Source organism: Panthera onca, chromosome D4 (genome assembly GCF_046562875.1).
Source record: "Panthera onca isolate mPanOnc1 chromosome D4, mPanOnc1 haplotype 2, whole genome shotgun sequence".
Lineage (NCBI taxonomy): Eukaryota > Metazoa > Chordata > Mammalia > Carnivora > Felidae > Panthera > Panthera onca.
Genome location: NC_138351.1, coordinates 87189247 through 87211834, shown reverse-complemented (window position 1 = coordinate 87211834; position 22588 = coordinate 87189247). Strand labels below are relative to the sequence as shown.

Genomic DNA, 22588 nt, shown 5'->3' with positions numbered 1-22588 from the left:
AAGTATTACCTTGCGGTTCTGGAGGTCAGAAGTCTGAAATGCGTCTTACTAGGCTAAAATCAAGCAGGGCCGTGTTCCTCCTGGAGACTCTTGGTGGTGAATCCTTTCCTTGCCTCTTCCAACTCCCAGGGGCCACCCACATTCCTTGACTCGTGGCCTTGACAACGACCTTGGGCCGAGTCCTTCCTGTGCCGTCTCCCTGACTCTCCCCGATCCCCCATTGAAGGACCCGTGTGATTACATGGGGCCCACCTGGGTAATCCAGGATAATCTCTCTATTTTAAGGTCAGCTGATTAGCAACCTTGATTGCCCCGTGCAATGTAACCTAATTCACAGGTTGTGGGAATTAGGACAGGGACCTCTTTGGGAGGGGCAGGCATAATTCTGCCTACGGCGCTCGGGAACATTTGGTTGGGAGAGCAGGTTCTGGGTGAGGGGACCCACTTGCCAAGACCTACTGGTCAGGAAATGGTTTATGCCCGTTAACCCTGGCAATGAACAGCTGAAGCAGGTGCCATATTAGTTTCCCAGCTGCTAACAAGTCACCACAAACTTGGATGACCCCAAACAACAAAAATTCATTCTCTCATAGTTCAGGAGGCCCAGAGTTTGGGATCCAGCTGTCGGCAGGGTTGGGTCCTTCTGGACAGTCTGAGGGAGAAACTGCCTGCCACTCTCTTTGCCTTGGGTGGCCCCTGCAATCCGTGGTATTTCTTGGCTTGTAGATGCATGCCCTGTGGTCACATGGCCTTTTACCTCTTTCTGGGCATGTCTGTCCAAATTCCCCTGTTCTATAAGGACGCTACTCATTGGGCCTGGGGCTCACCGTAATCCAGGTTTTGTTCTTTAATAAAATTTTTTTAATGTTTAGTTTTGAGAGAGAGACAGAGTGTGAGCAGGGGAGGGGCAGAGAGAGAGACACACAGAATTTGAAGCAGACTCCAGGCTCTGAGCTGTCAGCACAGATCCCCACCCGGGGCTCGAACCCACCAACTGTGAGATCATGACCCGAGCCGAAGTCGGATGCTTAACCGACTGAGCCACCCAGGCGCCCCCACTGTAACCCACTTGATTACATCTGCAAAAGTCCTATTTCCAAATAAAGTGACATCCTGAAGTTCCCAGGGGACATGAATTTGGGGGGGATGCTATTCAACCCAGTACAAGTGGTATATACCAGTTTCAAAAATGGGCACACTTCCGTGCCTCCCTACAGCCTCTGAATGCCACAGCCCCCTGATGGAGTCCCCAAGCTGCTTCATACTGTCCCCTGCTGACCTGACATACCTGGGGCCATCAGGGACAGAGTGTGGATTGTTATTTAATGAAAATGGTACCAGGCATGGTCTTAAGTGTCGGAGATAATGCTACAAATGCTTTCCGTGCCCCAGAGGGCCTCTCCCTCTCCCGGGGAGACAGGCAGAAAGCAAATCGAGAACATCAGGCAGGGCCCCACAACATCTCTGTGTGCCAGCTGGGTGGGAATGAGCGGTGAGGCTGGGAGGGGCACCCAGGGCAGTGGATGATGGCACTGCAGCACCTGGAGGGGCTTCAGGGGCAGCGAGTGACCAGCTCTGCCCAAGAGACTCAGGAGGCCTGAGGAAGAAACATCAGGCTCGGGGAGGCTCTGGTGACCTGTGCAGAGCACCCCCAATCCCATTTTAAAGAGGGAGTGCCTCCGAGAAGCCCGGAGAGGGTAGCTTTCTCATTTCCTCTGATGAGAAAGGTGGATTCTTTCTCTGATGTGAGGTTGCCCCCCCATCCCCCACCCCAGCCCCTACCAGAAAAAAGTCACATGGCTCCATCATCAGCTTTGAAACAACTTTATTAGAAGGCTGTTTTAAAGGACAACTTCCAATTCTGTCTTAATATGCTTTTTCACAAATTCCAGTTATCCCTAGATTTAGATAAAACAGTAATTTTTGCATTGATCTTTGCATCCTATTTGAATTGTCCTCACCAGGCCATTCTGGTGGAACAGAAGCGCGACCGTGAAGTCGCCAAGTTGACCAGCATTGCTGAGCAGGAGTGGTGGGGGGGAGGGGGGGCCTGGGGGGGAGGGAGCCCACTTCATAGGCGGGGGCGGGGAGCTGGCCGCCCTCTCCTGGAGCCCCCACCCCAAACTCACAGTGATAGGCCCCTCAGCGCCTAGTCAGTCTAAAGGCTGAAACAAGAGATCCTCCCAGCCCAAGAAATGATCTGGACTTCCACGCTCAACGGAGTGGAGATTTCTGCCACTCTTCCTGCCCCCGGTCAGACCCTCAGATCCTAAGGCTCTTCCTGGGTGCAAGCCCTGCTCCAACCTGCCAGGAGCCACCTCCCCATGACCAGGGCCCTCCCGCCCTGACCTTTCTTCTGTCGCCAGTTCCGAGGCATTTCTTTGGACAGACTTGACGACAGTGCGGCCAGCGGCGGGAAAGGTCACTCCCATGGCCCCTCCTTCCTCTCCCCACCCCACCTGGAGGGTGCTGGGAAGGTACAATCAACCATGAACATAAATATGAATACAAAATGAACTTGAAAATGACAGGCTATTAATTAAACAAATCTATAAAAATAGTTAGGACAGAACTCTGTTCAAATAAATATGAAATAAATAGGCTCCAAGCACTGTGACGCCCTGCATCGGTGGAATGTGAGGCTGGTCCCACTTTGCCCCGATTGGGATTGGACACGAATCCCCAGGGGGCGTCAGAAACAGACTTTAATGCAGTCGGCCAGGCTTTCTACCCCCTCTGTCTTCCCTCTGGAAGCACAGAACTTGCACATTTGTCCAGTGTGCCCTTCTGAACAAAACCCTTTTCCCAATGATATATAATTAAGGCCTTTAAAAACCTTTTCCTTCTCTCCCCAGGACGCGCGGACCCCCGGCAGCGGCTCCCCTTCCCGCAGCTACATGACGCCTCACCGCTCTCACTCCAGAGCAGGGGACGGGGGTTGGTTCTGAGTTGGTGCCAGTCCTGACGGAGTCTGGGGCCAGCTCAGAGCACCAAGACACCCCGGCAGCCGGAGCAGAGGCTTTCTGCGTTGCGGGACCCAGCACGTGCCTTCCGTGAAGCCATGCACCAGGATGCCAGGCGGCCAATGGCGGGGCGTGGCCTTGCCCCCTGCATGCACACGCACACCCAGGTGCCCGTCCGTTGGTGAGCTCAGAAGCCAACAGCAGGGCTCAGAAGAGGGTGCGCACAAAAGCCAGACTCCTCCCTCTTCCCGGCACAACCTGGCCAGAGGTGACACTGTGGGCCAGGAAGCCAGGTGTGAGGTCCCCACGGACTGAGGCGAGAGGAGCAAGCAGTAACATGGGGAGTGGGCTGGTAGCCCTCCTCCTACCATATTAACACAGCAGCGAGGAAGGAAGGAAGGCGGGCGCGGGGTAGGCGCCCAGCAGGCCAGGGGGCAAGGCCCGCGGCTGGTGGTCTGGCTGCAAGATGGAAGAACCAAGCCGGTTCCGAGCCCTGCTATCTCGGCAGGCACCGCAGGAAGCGTCCTGTCCCTGTGTGCGTGTGCCTGTGTCCTGCTACCCCCCCGCCGGAGCGGACGTGACAGTCGGCCAGGGTCAGCGGGACACAGCCGGTGAGCCTGCCAGGCCTTCCCCTACTCCCTTGCGGGCGCACCCCAGGCTTTTCACAGCTTGGCTTCAGTCAGCTTAGTGTTGGCACATTCACAGAATGAGATGGCTAAACATCCCGGGGCTGCAGGCCCAGGATCCGTGAGTCTGCCGAGCGAGGCGGGGTCGCACCCCCGTCCCATCACCGCGACTGCACGCCCAGGGTGATCTTCAGGTTCTCGTAAACCACGTAGCTGATGCTCACGGCCGGGATCACCTTCATGAAGTTGGGGGCCAGCCCCCGGTACAGGCCAAAGGCGCCCTCGGTCCGCAGGATCTGTCTGAAGAGGCTGCTCATGGTCACCTCCGGGGCGCCCTCGATGGAGGCTGTAGCGAGAGAGGCACCCATCAGAGGCTTGCCAGCTCCTCCCGAGAGCCTGACCTGCCCTGGGAGATGGGCCCCTGGGCACTGGCCCAGGACCAGCATTACCTTGGGCCTGCATCCGGGTCCTGACCAGGGCCAGTGGGTAGCTGGCCAGCTGACCACAGGTGCTGGACATGGTGCCACAGGCCAGGAGCACAAATACGCCAGGGTCGGCGCTGTTTACCGCATAGCGCTGTAGCCAGGCGTTCTTGAGCGTCTGAAAGGGGAAAGGGGAGCAGGGATGAGCCCAAGTGCCTCTGAGCCTCACAGAGACCTTGTGAGGCCACAAGAGACAGGGGCGCTGGGGGTGGGGACACAGTTATTGGATCCACACAGAAGGCACTTCCTTGTCACATGGGATCCTCGAGGCTACTGTAACCCGATTCGCTTGGCCTGCCTGCCCTTCGTTTCTGCCCTCACTGGGGGCTCCTGGATAAGACCGGGAGCAGGGATGAGACAGGGGCAGCAGCCCCTTCCCTACACAGAGAGCCTGACTCCTGGGGTCTGAAGTCTTCCGGGGGCATAGTGGACCCCCACAGACTTGTGCTCTGACAATCTGCCCACTGAATCCCTGAGGGCGTAGGACTTGGGGGCTGCAGTGTGACAGGAGACCCTTGCAATGACTTGATGACTCTGGGAGGAGACACTGGTGTTCCTGGTCGCAGTCATCCCCAGTGTCTTTCAGGAAGTGTGACAACAGATGGGGGGGTCCTGGCTACTAGGGGTTCCTCACCTCGTAGACAGCTAGGTCTATCCCAGCGTAGGGGATGATCCCCAGCATGTTGGGAACATAGCCTTTGTAGAAGGCGGCCATCCCTTCTCTGGCCAGGATCTTCCTGGCACAGTCCAGCATGCCCGAGTACTGTCCTGTCTTGCGCAGGGCCATCCGGGTCTTCAGAACCTGGAGAACCCAAAAGGAGCGACGGGAGGGTAAGCACGGCCCCCTCCTGGCCCTCAACCCCACGCACACTGCTTGTTCTAAGAGGCTCTACCACAGACCAACGTGGCCCTCACCTCCATTGGATAGATGCTACTCTGCGCGATGGCCCCAGCCAACGACCCTGCCACAAGTCTCTCGTGAATCCTCAGAGTCTCCTGGTCACTCCCCACAAGACGCTTGATCTAGAACAGAGAGCAAACGGACTGATACACCCCAGAGATCAGCGCACTGGCCCCTGCCCCACCGTTCCTCCCAGAGCCAGTCAAGTTTAACCGAGACCCGGTGTCCCTGGCACCTGTGACACCGCCCCAAAATAGAAGGAACTGACCCACAGTGGAGCTGGCAGCAGGGTGGGGGCCGGACCCAGCTGCCTGCCCCGCCCTGCTGTCCCCAGTGACTGGCTCCAAGTTCCAGGGCATCAGCAGGGCAGGGACCTCAGCCCAGGGAAGCTGGGTCCTCACCTGTTCATAGGCCATGAATTTGATGGCCGACTCAGGGGCAATTTTGAGGACATTGATGCCGTTGCCCCGCCAGAGGGATTTGGCCCCACCTTCTCGAATCATCTGGGTGAACCCGCCCACGATGCACATGTTGTTGCTTCGGGAAGCGTGGACCTGAGGAGGGAAGGACAAGCGGTCAGAAAGAACCCTGCAGCCAGAGGGCTGCCATTGATGGACAAAGAGGCTCTATCACAGGCCAACACACCAAGGTCAGCGGGCAGCTCTCCGTTTCTCGGTTTTCAGAAGGGTAACTCAACACCGTGACAATCAAACACGGCTACCCCAGCTCCTCACTGTGCACCCACTGTGTGCCAACATTGTGCTAAACACCTCCACAATGACTACCTTAAAACGTTTCTTGGGGCGCCTGGGTGGCTCAGTCGGCTAAGCGTCCGACTTCGGCCCAGGTCATGATCTCACGGTTCGTGATTTCAAGCCCCGCGTCAGGCTCTGTGCTGACAGCTTGGAGCCTGGAGCCTGCTTTGGATTCTGTGTCTCCCCCTCTCTCTGCCCCTCCCCAGCTCATGCTTGCACTCTGTCTCTGTCAAAAATAAATAAACTTTAAAAAACAATAAAAAAAAAAAAGTTTCTTAAACTGAGCTTTTTCTTATCGCAAAATTTCAAACACATACAAAAATGCACAGAGATATCATGGGCTTTCGTGAGCCCATAATCAGCTTCAACAAGCATGAAACCACGGCCACTCTACATCTGCGTGCGCTCCCCACCCCCACCTGTTGGATCGCTTTAAGGCACATCCCAGGCACCATCATTCCACCCACGCACCGCTTTTCATCCCTACCGCGTTCCTGGGAATTCAGTTAAGAAACACAAATCGATGAGGCAATTTGCTGGAGCCCCTTGGTTTTTTTTTTTTTACAGAGGACCTGGACGTCCCGGCACTAAAGTGACTTACTTGCCCAAAGTTCCACGGCTGTGAGGATGGGGGACCCCCTAAAGCTCTTCTCCCCACACCATTCCACCTCCCAACTTGGGCACAAGAAGGGAGTTCACATTTAACAAGCTTCAAACCAATGCAGGCTCAGGAGGGCAAGGGGGGGGGGGGGGGGCGGGGCAGGGGAGGAAAGGATGGCACCTTTTCTGAGCCCGGCTCAGAAACACAAGTGTCAGCACACAAGCAAGGGGACAAGCAGGTGACTGGCCATATTCAGGTGACACTGAAGTCCAACAGGGCGTCCTCGTGCAGGTCAATTTCACAACCCTGTCCCTGACACGGGCCTAGCTTATCTCTGCCCTATGGACATGGAGTCAGGCACCCGGCCAAGGTAAAGGTCTCCGGGCCAGGTGGGGGTCCACTTACTCCGACCCCGTGTGATGTCTATGCAAGATGCACCCAAAGAAACAGGTTCCTGTCACACCCGGTTCTTGGTGGCCTCACTTGCCCCCATCACGGCCCTGTAACGTGACCCCTGGCTTGCTTGACCCAGATAAAATGAGATAAACTATGTGCAAAAGGGCACCTAGATCTGGATCTTATGCTGCCCTGTCTGAGCAGTAATTCCGATCTAATTTAATGGGTTAGAAAACTATAAGCCAAACAGGGTTATACAAAGGAGGGGAAAACCAACCCGCTGAGGAACCAGGGGATAGAACCCAGGCACTCTGAGGCCCGCTTCCCCACATACCTGCATAAGCACCTTGAGTCTGTCCAGGGGTGCCGTGCAAGTTCTGGACACGGCCCCTGCCCCGCCTCCAGCCACGAGGTGTCTCCACCACATCCCCGTCTGCCTCTCCTCCACTGTGAATTCGTCAGGGACCGTCAGATTCTCACCCACATCGAAGATCTGCGAGGAAGACCAACAAAGATAAAATAAGCAGGCTCCTGACTCTCGTGGCCAAGCTGCTGGCAGACAGCTAGGTCCGTAACGTTCCACCGTCTAGAAGGGCCGAGCCCGAGGGGCCACACAGATAGTGAGAATGCCAAGGGCCCAGGGTCGGAGACGGGCGTGCCCCTCCCCCTTCACCGTGTGAAGGTGGCACAGCTCCGATCCCTTTCGGAGCCGTGCAGAGGCCCAGGGATAGAATCTGAGAGCGCAGCTGGAAGAAAGCAGTTATAAAACCACTTGGACGGCTTTGCAGATACTGCCCCTGGCTCCTGTAAGGATGGCTTACAGAGGCATTTCAGCTGAGGATCACCAGACTGCCTGTACTGAAAGGGTCAAGTCAGGGGTAAAAATTCTTCTGAAACCCGATGTGTAACCAGATCACGCTGGCAGAACATTGTGCAAGGGCCTCAGCAAATATCAGAGGGGTTGCGATGCCTACGTAATGGCCTCTCTCCTGGGCGGCATCCTGCCGAGTCCGCACCAGCTCTGCTCTGACGCCTGGAGCAGGGCACCTAACTTCCCCCATTGAGAGCCAGGCGCGCCCTGAGGGTGAGGCCCTGACCTGGACACAGTGGGAGACAGATTGGAGGTGAACCCCAAGCGAAGGGGCTTGCAGGCGGGGCACCAACATGGCCACGACCAGGGAGGTGTGGGTCCTTCTGAACAACGGCGCTGACAGGCGTGAAGGAACACTACGAACAGGACCGTGGGGATGTTTTCTTTTGATAGAGAGAAAGGACACAAAAAGTGTGTGTGGGGGGGGGGGGCAGGGGAGAAACTTAATGGCTCTGTATTTGTTCTCTGTACAGTGTCCCCCGCCGCCCAAGGCACACTCCGGTTTGGGAGAATAAGCCGGATCGGGGAAGGGGTGTTTGGAGTGGACCCTGAAGAACAGGCGGTGTGTGGGGCAGGAGGGCACCCCTGGCAGAGGGAACCCATGTCTGGGGAACGGCTGCGTTGGCCGGTATGTGGGAACGGAGGGTGCACTTGGAGGGCTCTGGGGGGCCGCCGGCGGAGTGAGCAGGAGGCAAGCCAAAAACCCCGCCCTCACCCCCACGCCGGGGTGGGGGCTGACGCCACACGAGGGGACCCTTGAATGGAAGAGGCGGAAAACGCCTCGGGGCACAAGGGACTCACCGTGGAATGCTTCCAGTACAGGATGATCTCGGGGATGTTTTCCACGGGATGCAGAAGGTGGTAGTCTCTCCACTCGTTCCAGTCGATGGTCATCGTGCCGTTTTTATCCATGCTGCAAGACAAACGCACGGTCGGTTTCCCCCGGGAAACGGGCCCACGTGCCAGCTGCACATCCCCCCTCCAGGCGAGCCAGGGGCAGGCGCGGGGCCACTGACGAACCCACAGGAGGTGCCTCTGCCCCAGTGAAGAGGCGAGGTGGCTCCACACCCCACTTTGCACAAAAACGGGAATTATCGTGGCCCGCAAGAACCCCGTTCCGATCAGGCACAGAGGTCAAGGAGGGAGGCAGTCACCAGGGTGACACGGATACTTACTAGGTGACAGGGCCCCAGAAGTGGCCCGTTCGTATTCTGACAGACAGACAAAGGAGGATGCAGAGGAGAGAGGAGAAACACAGATAAGTGCTCGGAGCAGATGTTAGTGAAGCAGACACACGCCACGGCACAAACGCCCGGGGAGCGGTACGAGAGGCAGCTGGCCCTGACCAGCCCCTTCCGGCCCCCCGGATCTGGAAAAGGCGCAGGCAGGACGGGAAGCCGCTCCTAACGCAAACCTGCATGACTTCCTGGCAGAGTGACTACGCTAACCCCCCAGGACCAGGCTCCCCTGTGAGCTGTCTCGGGGCAGCACGTCTGAGGACGGGAGGGGAGAAAAGTCGGCCTTCTCAGGAAGAAGTCCACCGTAAACAGGCTGCCCGAGCCCCTCACCCGCCAGGCAGTGCTCGCCTTTCACCCACTTGAAACGCCCCCAACTAGTCTTTGGTCTTCACGGGCCACCGGTGAGCGGGCACGCTTCCAAGTGATTTGTGACCCTGGCCTGGAACCTGGGGAGCAGCGGCTCTCGGGGAGAGGCTACCTGGGGCTCGCGTCAAACCACCAGAAGCCAAAGTTCAGAGAAACAGGGTCAGTACAGTGAAGGGCACCACAGAGTTGGCCGGAGAACGCCTTTCTTTCGTCACACGCTTGTTAAACCCAACGCGGAGGCTGACGAAGCGCTCACCTCTTGAGAATTTTTTCTGCCTGCTGTTCGGAGATCTTGACTCCCAGGTCCCGCAGGGACTGCATGATCTCCTGAGCGTCGATTCGTCCTGCAACGACAACAAAGGCTTCAGCCGGGGGCCGGGCCCCGCGAGAGGCCTGAGACCCGGGGCCGCCACTGGCTCTGGAGGCAACGCTCACCATCATTCTTCTTGTCCAAACTCTTGAACACCAGCCTCAGCTTCTTCTCATGATCTTGCAGATAATGGACAAATTCTTCAAAGTCGAGTTGCCCGTCGAGGTCTTTATCTCCAGCTTGCACGATTTTCTACAAAACAAAAGGAAGGTTTGGTCCATTACCTCGCGCACTAGCTCTCCCTAGTCCCTCACGGTGCCCCGTCCCCAGGAAACAACCGTGCCAGCCCACGAACAGAACAGAGGTGGCCCAAGGACCTGAGATGCTTCCCTCGCTCTACTCCCAGAGCCACCATTCAGACTCCTGGGGGCTGGCCAGAATCCAAGCAAGAGCGCATCCTGCTTCCCTCACAAGCAAAGAGGGAAAAGTACACCCAGGAGAAGCCCTTCCGCAAGAGGCTAACAGTGGCGGGCTTGGCACTTTCTCATCCCGAGTGTCCTGAAGACTAACTTGTTGTACCCCAGGGTCAGCTGCGTGGCTCCCCGGCAGCACTGTCCCTGGCACCAGGCCTCAGCCTGCATGCTCTCTGCCCAAATGTGGGGACGGCCCTGGGCGCTCCAGATTCCCCCAGCAATGCTGTAGCCTGCTCTTTATCCCTACAGGTGGCACTGGCCCAAGAACAAATGGGTGACCAGGGTAAAGGTATGGGGCAGAGCTGGTCCCTGCCAATGCCTGCTTGCCGGAAACACTGCCAGAGAACCCTGGTAAGAGCCAAGGGGGGACTATTCTGGGGCTTGGGCTTAATGGCACCGCCGGCCTCTGATCCCAGATGACATAACTGACCTCAGCTCCCTCAACCAGGTACTAAAAGGCAGGCCAGCTCTTCTTAGTAGTTTACTGACCCAACAAGGCTTGAAGAGACCCCGTTCCTTAACAGCACTCTGTGCCTGCCCTTAGAGGTGAGCCTTGCTCAGCAGCTGCCGTTGGTTTTGGATGCCCAGCACCTGGAAATTCTCCCCAGACGAGTGAGCACTTGGCCTGTGCCATAGGGCCTGCTAAATGCTTTACTTCTAGTAACCTGCTGAACCCTCTCAAGCAGCTCCAGGAGGCAGGTACTGTCATTTCCCCCATTTTACAAAAAAAGGAAACAGAAGCTCAGGGAGGTTAAGTAATTTATCCAAGGTCACACAGTTAGGGAAGTGGTGGGCGGGATTCAAGCTGGGCCTGCTGGACTCCAGAGCCACCTCCCTAGAGATCCTGCTGCCGCCCTAAAAGTTAATCTCAAGAAGGTGGGGGACACACATGAGTCACTGCAACCCAGCAACACCCCAAAATCTAGACCGAGAATCCCCTAAGGAAAATGGTTATAATCTTCCTGTGTTGCCCAATTCTCTCAGTGAGAAACACACTCACCATTCACAAACCAATATGGCTTTAAAAGTCTCTGAGCCAACGGGTTAGGAAATGGATGGACCATTGGGCGAGCTGGTGCCCTCCAACGATTACGATCAGGGTTACTCTCCGAACTAGCTGATGGCTCTTTGCGACCGCTCAGCCACTCAGGGTGCTAGGAGGAGGCCTGGACAGATACCATGTCACCTAACATGATCCAAAGAACAACTCTGGGGGTGTGGCAGGAATGTGAGACAGATGCTGGTACATATTTTATCTGTTATCTGGAGTTAACTTCCTGCGGACATTTGCGCTCTCAGCCAAGAATGGTACGAATTACATATAGGGTTATCAGTCTAGATTTATGACAAATGGAAATAGACTCTAGGAGGCTTTGGCGTCTGGGCTGTTCTGCCACCAACGCAATCCATGTGCCTTGGTGTGGGGGTGCCTTGTGATACAGAAAACCCAAGGTTGTGTTCATGGCAGCTGATTTCAAGATATCTTCAAAGTCATTGGTTCTGCCTCAGAACTACTGGGCCTACTTTCTGGCTCCTTCCTAGGATACGCTAATCACCACCCCTGGCACAGCATCCGACCTCCACTGCCATCAGGAGCACTGAAGGGACAGCATGAGATCTAACAGAGAAGTCAGGGTGCCCCTTCAGGAGGCAAGCAACCCCCACAGGCCGCGTAGCCATCTCCCCGTCTTTAAAATGTAACGATTTCTGCTGCCTCCCTGCTTCCAAGGGAAGTCTCCCCCTTCCCAGGGCACAGCACCCCCGGCTCCGACCTCTGTAACTCGACTTCCCAAATCCTGGGCCTCCAACAGGAGCTTCTCTGCCTATCCGTCCCTCCCTTCCCCCAGCTCGGAGAAACAGCCCCACAGCATGTGGGCTGTGCCCCCATCCCCGCCCGCCCTGTACTTCTCCGGAACTACCCACCCCCCACCCCCACCCCCGGCAAGAGAATTCCTTTCCGTCTCCCACAAGTATCTTCCCGGTAATTCCGGCCTTCCTTGGAAGTCACATGCAAGCCTGTCATTCCCGTGACGTGACATAGCCCTTTCCCGGCTGCAGCCGCAAGAACTTGCACATTTCACACATTCTTTCCCCCACGGCGGCGGGGAGACCCGGCAGTTAGCGCACGCGCACCGTCCACCACCACTCGCATTCATTCACTCCGCCGGCCCCAAGGCCGCACAGACCTGCTTCCACTGGCGGTAGGTGGAGAACTCCTGGGAGGGGATAAAGACGCTGAGTTTGAAGATGGACTTCAGCTCGGCGGGAAGCCCCTTGGACTCGAAGTACTGGAATTCGGTCTGGGTCTCCCCGATGAGCGGCACGTAGAGGCACAGGCAGAGCATGCTGACGGGGAGCCGGGCGCGCCGCCGCCTGCGAGCCAGGGAATGCTTGGCGGCCGGGCACACACGCACCAGATCTGCCGGGGCGCAGCTGTCATTGGCTGCTCAGGCCCTGCCCTTTTACTTAATTGAGAAAAGCCTGCCCACAGCCAATGAGCACCGGCCCCCGCGAGGAGGAGGCGGCGATTGCTCAAGCGGAGGCGTGTAAAGATCAGGACTGACGTCACCTGCGCCCCGACTTAACTCTTCGCCAGCGGGCCGCGAGAGCCGTCGGTCGGAGCGAACCTTCACCCTGCGCTGCCAAGCCCGCCAGATGAACAAACAGCCTTCAGCATGTTTTTCCACAAGGTCCCCAAACGCGTCACACAATACAATGGTTTTCTCCCCTTTAGTAAATCATTCCCGACGGAAAAAGAAGCGGCTGTACAGACTGGGTCGATGCTAACTGGAAATGGGTCTGGTTCAGCTGTGAGGATAGCAGTTGGCAGGAGCCGCCCGAGAGCCGGGTGCGCAGCCATCCTGGAAGCGGCCCCATCGCGGGCTCACTCATCCGCAAGGGGGCTGCCCCCGGGCAGGCTGTGCCCTGGACTCAGACTGCCTTAGTCGCGCCACCTTCCAGCTGGCTCCAGTGACCTTTTCCAGGCCACTCTGCAACGGGAGCACCTCAGAACCAACCCATTCCCCTGCAGGCTTCCTCCTGGGGGTCCTACAGGCACCGGGGAGCTGACATGATGGGGGCAGAGGGGATCCCCGCTAAATAAAGATCGTTGTGCTGAGGGACTTCCCAGGAGCATCAACCTGGGGTCAGCCAGCCCCTCACTGAAGACTCCAGATGGCCTTCAGGGCCCCCACCCTCAGAATACTTCAAAGTTCGGTATAGTCCTAGCTTTCCGGCCTAGGTCTGTCCTATTCAAGAGGGAAGTTTTAATTTTTAAATTAATTAAAATGAAATTAAAAAAAACTCAGTTCCTCAGTTGTGTGACCACATTTCAAGTACTCCACAGCCACGTGGACTCACTGAGCATTTCCATCCCACAGAAAGTTCTGTCGGGCACACAGCTCCAGAAGATCCCTTTCAGGTGAGGATAAGGGGAAAATCTCAGGTCCTGGAAAGTCAGGTTTGGGTCATCAGTTAAGGGCGATCCATCCTCTCGAGGCCGGCCTACCACCTCCACATCATCCCCTTCCCCAAGGAGAAGTGTCAGAGACTCGTGCTGCGTGCGGAGGCAGACCACATCACAGAGATGTTCCTTCTATAGTGCGCCATTTCCTAATATAGACTAAATCTCACTACCAGGATGGATAAAAATGGATGGTTATTATTTGGAAATCACAAAAGTAAAAGGAATTTTATTCACTCACTAAAAAGCTTTTTGTTAAGAACTAGAAAAAAGAATTTTAAGATAAGATGGGGTGCCTGGCTGGCTCAGTCAGAAGAGCATGTGACTCTTGGTCCCAGGGTCATGAGTTTGAGCCCCACGATGGGTGTAGAGATTAAATAAATAAGGCTTAAGAAAAAATAAGATGTTAATGCTTACATATAGCATTATGAAACATTTTAATAACTTATATGACATCTCAGCCCCTCTAAAAGAGACCTGATGATGAGTCTGTAATGACAGGTCTTGGACTACACTGGAGAGGATCTGATGAGGAATCGAGGCAGCTTGGATTATCCAGAAGATTTCTGTTCAGCCTCCACCTAAATCCATGGCACTCAGCTACCTCTAGAATTGCGCCAGCTAGAATTTCTGGTCTGGGCTATTTTCACATACAACTTATCTCTGCTACTGGGGTCCCTGAAGGCAGACTACTGTTTTGAACCTTTGTACCTCGACTTGGTCACGGAGGGTGCTGATATAAATAGCGTGATCACTCGTGATGAAGACCTCAAGTGTGTTTTTCTGAGTGTCTGCAAACATAGTCGTTGGGGTATTTCATCCACCTCAACAAGGTCGTGTATTATTATTTTTATTTTAAAGGAGGCTCACACTTATAGGGGTGCCTGGCTGGCTCAGTTAGTAGGGCATGTGACTCTTGATCTCAGGGTTGTGGGTTTGAGTGCCGTGTTGGGTATAGAGATTACTTAAAAACAAAAACTAAAAAAATAATAATAAAGGAGATTCACATTTATAAATACAGGAGCTAAATTTTGAAATGCTGATCTTCCTTTGTTAAATTATTCATGTTCGCCTCTGAAATAAAAATAAGTTACAGACATATGTTGAAATATCTCATCTCTTAATGACTGCAGTCATTCCAATATGGCTTTTTTTTTTTTTTTTTTTTTTGAGAGGGCACACGAGCAGGGGAGAGGGGCAGGAGAGAGAGAGAATCTTAAGCAGGTTCTATGCTCAGCACAGACCCCGACAAAGGGCTCAGCCCTATGACCCCGGGGATCATGAGCTGAGCCAAAATCAAGAGGTGGACGCTCAACCAACGGAGCCACCCAGGCGCCTCTAATATGGCAAATAGTTTGGTTGAAAAAATAAGTTGTTCAACTTGGGAGATGTTCATTTTCTAACAAGTAAATATAACTGTACTACGGAATTTTTCTTTGTGTACTATCGAGTTTCATCATGTATTTACAGAACATGAGAAAATGTTCAAAAACAATACCAAATAAAAGGAAACCCATATTCTGTATTTTAGGGAAAAACTGATTAAAGCATTACCAGATAACAGCAACTGTTTTCTAGGGAAAAAACAACAACAGGATGAAATCTCCTTGGTTATAACAGAGCTTGTTATTCCACAGCCCAATGGTATCATGGGGTCAAGAAATGTTCTCTGAAAAGCTCTGCATGTGCTTATCAAAATGTTATTTTCCAATGCTAACGTTAATTCTATTCCAACGCTGATTTTAAAAAAGGGTTCCAACGTATTTTTATTGTGCAACTGTGAAGGAGTCCAACAGAATGTTTTCATTAGACAAACTGGAATTGGGTGTTTGCTTACTTATTTAAACCAGCCCTCCTCTTGAGTCCCACAGGTCAGGCAGAATTCCACTGTCGCACAGAAACTGGAAATCCCACCCAAGTGAGCCAATCTCGAAGCACCTGGGATGCAAGGTAAGTGCTCTACCCCTGGGGTTACAGACGGCGGGGCCCAGAGGGGCTCTGGGGTCACCCCCTTAATCTCTGAGATGAGCAAACGGACCTGGAGAGGCGCCCTGGTTCGCCCGGGGCCCAGAGCCTGTTGGCGGTAGGGCTGGGCCTCACCCAGGACCCAGCTCTTGTTACATCCACGGAAAACAGCGCCCAAACCTGACGCTGCCAGGAAGAGATTTTAGAACTCAGTTTCCAAAGAAAGCCTGTACGCCTGACATGGAGAATTACAGTACGCAATGCTTCATGCTGGAAGGTGGCAGGTGTGTGGGAAAGGTGTGTGACCTGAGTGAGTTCAGGCTTAGGCTTAGCTTTAAAAAAAAAAAGAAAAGAAAAGAAAAGAAAAGAAAAGAAAAGAAAAGAAAAGAAAAGAAAAGAAAAGAAAAGAAAAGAAAAGAAAAGAAAAGAAAAAAAAGCAAACCCAAAACCGATCTGTGTGAAAGCTTCTGAACGCATACCGGGGAAATACAAATACGGAAGACTGAAGCAGGGCTCATGTTCCGATCCTCCTGAGTCACACCGGCTCACAGCGTCACGTGCCATCCCTCTCCCCATCCTGCCATCTACCATTCTTTGCTCTTTGGACTTATTTGAGTTTTGTGGCCCAGATCTACTTTTGCGGGCCTCTTCTGATGTCCGTTCCTGTCATAAGTGGCATGCAAAGCCAATGACAGCAACTCTGGATCCCTTAGGATCTAGCAGTCTCAGGTTCCATTTCATCTGTAAAGTAGAAGTTCCTCTCCCCAGCATCCTGTTCTCCTGGAGTCTGCCAACGCCACTAGAGGCTGTCTGTCCCTGTTCTACTGCTCTGGTTCATGCCCCCAGAACAGGTGCTTCCTGTAAGCGCTGAATACCATGAGTAGGAGAAGAGCAGGGCAGGTAGAGTGCCTCTGGGAGTGGAGCATTAGGTCATAAAGTATCTCTCCCTCTTCTGCAATGACTCAGACCTGGCCAAAAATATTAATGTGCAAAGGAGCCCCGCCAGCATCCAGCCTGCTCTAGCCCCACCCACCTGTAAGGTTCTCGAACCTCATTTGCTGCTGTGGCTGGGAGTGTCATTTGATGATCAGGTTGCCATGACAGCCCAGCGTAGCTGGGTTTCCAATGAAACCTGCCTGCACTTGGCAATTAGACACACAATGGGCAAAATTCCCTGAGCTTCTGAGGAGCTGGCCCCTCAGGATTTGCGAGCTTGAATGGCCCTGAGGGCGCCTCTCTCACGCCACACTAAATGGCTTTCTTCTCCAACTGCAGATTAACTGTTAAGACAAAGATAAAGGGGCAAACTGGAAAAGCTCCTAGAAGAAAAGCCTGCAGGAACCTGACTCCCTAGCAGACAGGGGGAAGTGACAGCACAACAAAGTAGTGGGAACTGAGAAGCTGGGGAAGTGAGAAGCTGAGGTCCCATCGGCCAAGCATCGCGAACCCCAAACCCCACCTTCAGGAGTCGCTGCACTGGCCAAGGACACACGCTGCAGAAACACTATTCTGTCCGTTTATCTGCAGAAATGCTCCTGCTATTCCCAGTTCTCAGTTTACCTGCTTTTCAAGAGTCCACACTGCCCAGATGTGCTTGCTTTCTTGCTTCACACCAAACTGGCTGCTCTGTCTCCCCCCTGGGGCTGCCCCCACCCCCAGGCAGCTGATCTGTCTCCCTCTTGGAGAAAGGGAAAGGTGTGGGTCTCTGGCTGGGCCCCGTGACCCCACCCCCTGGCCCCACTGGCAGGCCAGGAATTAAGCTGTTCAGAACAGAAAGTCCTGACATGAGGCCACCCAGGGGCAGGGCTGGCAATAGGTGCCAGGATGAGTTTGGGAAATGGAGCAGTTAATTATTAAAGTCCAAAGTAGGTGAATTTAAAAGGGAGCCAGCCAGTCTCTTAATCCTTTGGCCATCAGGCAAGCAGGTCTGTAGATTTAAAAAAAAAAAAAAAAAAAAAAAAAAAAAAAAAGGTTTGGGGCGCCTGGGTGGCTCAGCCGGTTGAGCGTCTGACTTCAGCTGAGGGCATGATCTCACAGCTCCTGAGTTCGAGCCCCGCAGGGGGCTCTGTGCTGACAGCTCGGAGCCTGGAGCCTGCTTCGGATTCTGTGTCTCCCTCTCTCTCTGCCCCTCACCCACTCGCATTCTGTCTCTGTCTCTCTCAAAAACAAATAAACGTTAAAAAAACAAAAAAGGTTCTCACAAAGGAGAGCGCCACCGCCATTTCTGAGCTCGTCCAGGATGATAGAAAGGTAGAAAGAGACGGGGCTCGAAGCATGCCGCAGGCGGAACACGGATTCTGAGGCCCCTGCCCACCAGGACAAGCCCGTGGCCTACAGAAGCTTCTGCTCAAAGCTTGCACCTAAATACCAGCAGGAGCTGTTGTCCCTCCCACTTGGCAGAGAAAAACCCAACATTTAATTCTCTGATACAGCAGTTCAATTCAAACAACATTTTTGGGGAATCTACAATGTGCCAGACACAGGGCAGAATCTCCTTCTCTCTTCTGGTTGATTTTTATCCTGAGAAAGGAGAACAGATTCAAAACAACCACAACTCAGGAGGTCAGCAAGGCTGCTCCTAACGCAGGCAGGAGAAATCCCAGGCAAGCTGCACTTTCCATTCTAATCCCAAGAATGCACCTTGGTCCTATTAAAACTGCTTTCTTCAGGGAAAGCAAGGCCAAGTACAAGGCAAAGTTCCATACAGATTTCGGGGTGAAACCTCACCTCTACCCCTCTGGAACTGTTGAATCCTGGGTAAATTATTCAGCCTTTCTGCATCTCCGTTTCCTCATCCACGAAATGGGGGTGCTACAACTTACCTTGGCTCTTGTGAACGTGAGGCGAGGTGACCCACACTCACAGCACCAGATGAACAGATGGCCCTGGGAGACCCGCAGACCCGTGAGGGGACCGGCCTCTGCACCTTGGGACTCCAGCCTCTCCTGACTCCTCCTTCTCCTCCCTTCCTTACAGACCCAAAGGTCTGACCTTAGGGATGCGGGACAGGCTGGCCCTCCCCAGCTCCAAGCAGTCTGGTTCAACTTTAAAGGTCCTCCCTGCATTGTTCAGACAAGCTAAGACACAAGACATAGCGTGATCGTTTGTGTGATCGTTTGTCTCTTCCTTTCAAACGGCTTTCTGGGACCAAAATGACAAATCCTAAGGTAAATCCTCTATGGCCTTCAACCTTCCTTCCCCAAATGGCCACACTGAGCCGGTCATGATAGGGTGATAAAGCTTTTACCGTGGCCACAGGAAGATTCTAGACTGGAGACTTGGGTTTCTTCATTGTCTAACACTTCTCCCCAGGCCCCAATACCAAAGTGATTGATTTCTAAGTCCTCTCTTCCTCCCCACACTCCAGTTTTCTCCAGGGAACCGATCCTAGAACAGCCCCTAAAGTAGGAGGTCCTCTTGAGGTTGCCATTACCTTAGGAAATTGCTCTGCAGGTCCGACCACCAGCAAAATGGTGGGTCTCTTTTCCGTGGCCTCAGCCCTTCCGTCCTGTTTCCCCAAAAAGCTTGACATCTGGTCTCCCCGAGCTGGAGCCGGGGTGCCTCTGACTTCATTATCGTTCCCCTCTCTGGAGCCTTGGCACCCAGCCCTAGGGAGAAAGCTGGACAGAAAAGGCCACAGCATCTGCAACATCACGGCTTCCTCCCAGTGTCGCCGGCGGTTGACTGTTCCACTTGTGAGGAGGGATGTGACCACAATACCAAAGATCTCTGGCTACGCGGCTGCTCGGAAGACTAGCCTGGGGGGGGCTGTGAGGCTGAAAGCTCGGCATGCAGTGGCTGTTTCCTGCTTTTTCAAATTTCCTAGCACTGCTGTCCTGCCTGGCCTGAGAAGGGGCTCCCTCTAGGAAGAGCCCTGCCGCCGAGCTGCTGGCGTTGAGAGAGAGCAAGCAGACGGTGATACTTCAATAAAAACTCACTCTTGCAGATGGATGGTGATCGAATGTTTGGCTTTTTTCAAAAAGCTAAAAGCCATAGCCCAACAGATCTCTCCTGGAGGCAGAAGCAACTCGGAGGTCCCAATTATTCAGCAGTCCTCGCTCAACTAATGACCATCACACGAGTCAGGACCCGGACCCGAGCACCCCGTCTGCGTCTGCAATCTCACTGCAGCAGGGCGCGGCCAATCACCTCTGCCGACACTACCGAGTTCATTATCCCAACCAGCAACGGCCCTCCAATCACAGGCGGCCGATTCCCTGCATGCGGCCGGCAGTTCTGCAGGGAGGTGCTGATGGCAACCGCCAGATGAGCCTCCCATCTCGCAGGACCCTCCCGGTGCTGCACCCACCCCCCCACCCCCGCGGGAGCCCAGCTTCCTCCTCTCCGCCTGCTTGTTTCCGGGATGACTTTCACCATCAAGGTTAACACGATCAATACACCCTGGCAACACCTCCTGACACATCCAGCAACGCTCTTCGTTGCCCCATTAGCCCGTTCTCTCCAACTGCGGAGCACAGCGCACGCCATACGGGCTACTCACTCTCCCATGTCTTCCTCTACACCACGAGTTGCTTAAGGACGGGGGCCAAGTCACACATCTTTCTCCCTCTAGTACCCAGAACCAGGCACAGATGAAGTCTGTAGACTGGAGGGAGTGGATGATCATGAATAAAAGTGAAGTTCCATTTGCTTAAATGTTTCTCAATTTACTAGCCAACATAAGCAGTGACCAGTCTCCCCCCCCCCCCCCCCCCACTGCAAAGCGACGCTTTGATAGTGGTGTTCACAACCATTATTTTAAAAACACAAGCGTGAGAAAATTTTCATGAACTGTGTTGGGGAGAGTGTACGGAAACACGCACCCTCACACGCTGCCGTGAGCGTGTAAATCAGTACAACCTCTCCCACGAGGAAGTTAGTCATGGCTTCCCACATGTCAAAAGCACAAATCCTTTGATATAACAATGCTGCTTTAAGGGGCGCCTGGGTGGCTCAGTCGGTTGAGCAGCCGACTTAGGCTCAGGTCATGATCTCACGGTCTGTGAGTTCGAGTCCCGCGTCGGGCTCTGTGCTGGCAGCTCAGAGCCTGGAGCCTGTTTCGGATTCTGGGTCTCCCTCTCTCTGACCCTCCCCCATTCATGCTCTGTCTCTCTCTGTCTCAAAAATTAATAAACGTAAAAAAAAAATTTAAAACAATCCCGCTTTTAGCGATTTATCCTGCGGATACATTTGCACCTACGGGAAATCACATACCCATATATGATATATGTGTGATACATATACATGTAAGGATAAAATATGAGGATATATATATTTTTTGCAGCTGTGTTTATAATAGTACAAGTTTGGAAACAACTTCCAGGTCCTTGACAAGAGGAGCAGGTACGTAAGATTCAGGCACACCCACACCTATCCAACTGTTATTAAGACATTTCTACCTACTGTTATGGAATGGCTTGAACATATCTTTTTAAATGAGAAAAGCAAGGTGCAGAAGAAAGGGGGTAATACGCTGCCATTGATTTCTCAGTGTGTATATGTGACAAATTATCTCTGCAAAGACACATTAAAAATTAAAGAGGGGCGCTCTTTTTAAATATTAATAAATATTAATAAAATGAAATGTGTGTTCTCTCAAAAACGAATAAACATTAAAAAAAACTGAAGTATGGTCTGGGGCACTTGGGGGCTCGAGAGGAGAAAGGCAGGTGGTTTATTTTCACCAAATATCCTTAGATCTTGTGAAACTGAATCATGTGCATGTTATGACCACACACGCGTGCATATGTACGTAACTACAACTGTTTAAAAAGAAAACACGAGAAGCGAAAGCAAGATGGCCAAGCTTGCTCTGAAAGCTGAGGGGCCTGCATCAGTTGCCTTCTCACTGGAAACACGGACCAACCTTCTTTTGAAGCAGTTTTGTGTGTTGACTAGATGTATAGTCTTTGGAGCCAGACCCTACATGTGAATCCTGGCCACCCCTTACTAGTCGCGTGAATAATGTTGGTCAAGCTACTTTAGCTCTCTGTGCTTTAATATCTGTGCAAAATGGAGATGGTAAAAGAACTGTATTATTACTTCACAGAATTTGTTAACCATGAAATTAGATAATTAGCTCTCGGGACACCCGGGTGGCTCAGTCGGTTAAGCGTCTGACTCGATTTCAGCCCAGGCTATGATCTCAAGGTTCGTGAGATTGAGCCCTGCATCCAGCTCTGTGCTGAGTGCATATCCTGCTTGGGATTCTCTCTCTTCCTTTCTCTCTGCCCCTCCCCTGCTCACGTGCTCTCCCTCTGTCAAAACAAGTAAATAAACGTTTAAAAAATGTATCTATAAAGCATGTATAAACAGTACATGCTATTTTATTTTTTAAAAGATATTATTTTTAAGTAATCTCTACACCTACTGTGGGGCTCGAACTCACAACCTCGAGATCAAGAGTTGTGCACTCCACTGCGTAAGCCAGCCAGGCGCCCTCACACTACCTTTTTTATTGACAGAAAGTGATGGCGAGTTCATGAAATTAATAGTTTTAATACTGAAGAAGAATCAGTCCAGAGCCCCAAACCCTCAACAAATTAGTAATCCTTTAATGAAGATGAATCTTGTTTTTAGGCACAAGGGGTCTGTCAAATTGGACATAGCAGTGTTTTGGGCCCCCATGTGCAAACACAAGAGAAATCGCTTATGTAATAGATTACTGGCGTTTCATTTTATGGGCTCTTCCATCCCACAGAACTGAGCAAAAACTCTAGGGCTTTGCAACCCAGATGGAATAACAGGGACTGATTCATCTTTCTGCCAACAGGCAACAAGACAGTGACTCCTGAGAGATCCACACAAATGAGGCAAGCCCTACAACCTGCCCCAGCTTCATGGCTGGAGTTACCAGGCTGTGATGCAGGGAGAAGGCACCCAGGTAGAGCCCAGCAATCTCCCCATGCTGAAGGCAAGCAGCTGGGGGGCCAGGAAGGTCAGGGCAGCTACAGCAGGACCAAGGACCGGGGAGGAAGGAACTGCACAGACAGTGAGCTCTGGGGAGCTGCTGAGGGCCCTCCTAGAGTCATGCAGCCTGCCTGTGAGGACACTGCCTGAGGGTGGGAAAAGAACCATCCAAAGGCATCCTGTTCCCACAGGACAGAATAGAAAACCTCACAATATAGGGAGGTTTGGGAAGGGAGCCCCAGAATGAAGCTCAAAAATATTCACAGTAA

The 22588-nt window shown here is 53.1% G+C and overlaps 1 protein-coding gene across 6 annotated transcripts in view; it reads right to left on the bottom strand.

The window, feature by feature from the left end:
- Nucleotides 1-1808: 1808 nt before the first annotated feature.
- Nucleotides 1809-22588, bottom strand: part of SLC25A25 (solute carrier family 25 member 25) — a 34555-nt gene continuing 13775 nt past the window's right edge. Inside the window, exons 1-11 of one of the 6 annotated variants that reach the window (XM_060608535.3) lie at nucleotides 18844-20060; nucleotides 9635-9761; nucleotides 9456-9543; nucleotides 8771-8806; nucleotides 8397-8508; nucleotides 7059-7217; nucleotides 5374-5526; nucleotides 4987-5094; nucleotides 4706-4873; nucleotides 4039-4189; nucleotides 1809-3935 (exon numbers count right to left, since the gene is read on the bottom strand). In XM_060608535.3, coding sequence (XP_060464518.1) covers nucleotides 3751-3935; nucleotides 4039-4189; nucleotides 4706-4873; nucleotides 4987-5094; nucleotides 5374-5526; nucleotides 7059-7217; nucleotides 8397-8508; nucleotides 8771-8806; nucleotides 9456-9543; nucleotides 9635-9761; nucleotides 18844-19062 — 1506 coding nt within the window. In that variant the 5' untranslated portion in view covers nucleotides 19063-20060 and the 3' untranslated portion in view covers nucleotides 1809-3750. Of the gene's footprint in view, nucleotides 3936-4038; nucleotides 4190-4705; nucleotides 4874-4986; nucleotides 5095-5373; nucleotides 5527-7058; nucleotides 7218-8396; nucleotides 8509-8770; nucleotides 8807-9455; nucleotides 9544-9634; nucleotides 9762-12168; nucleotides 12401-18843; nucleotides 20061-22588 lie in introns of those variants that run through there. The other 5 variants (XM_060608537.2, XM_060608533.2, XM_060608536.3 and 2 more) reach the window with 5 other exon arrangements.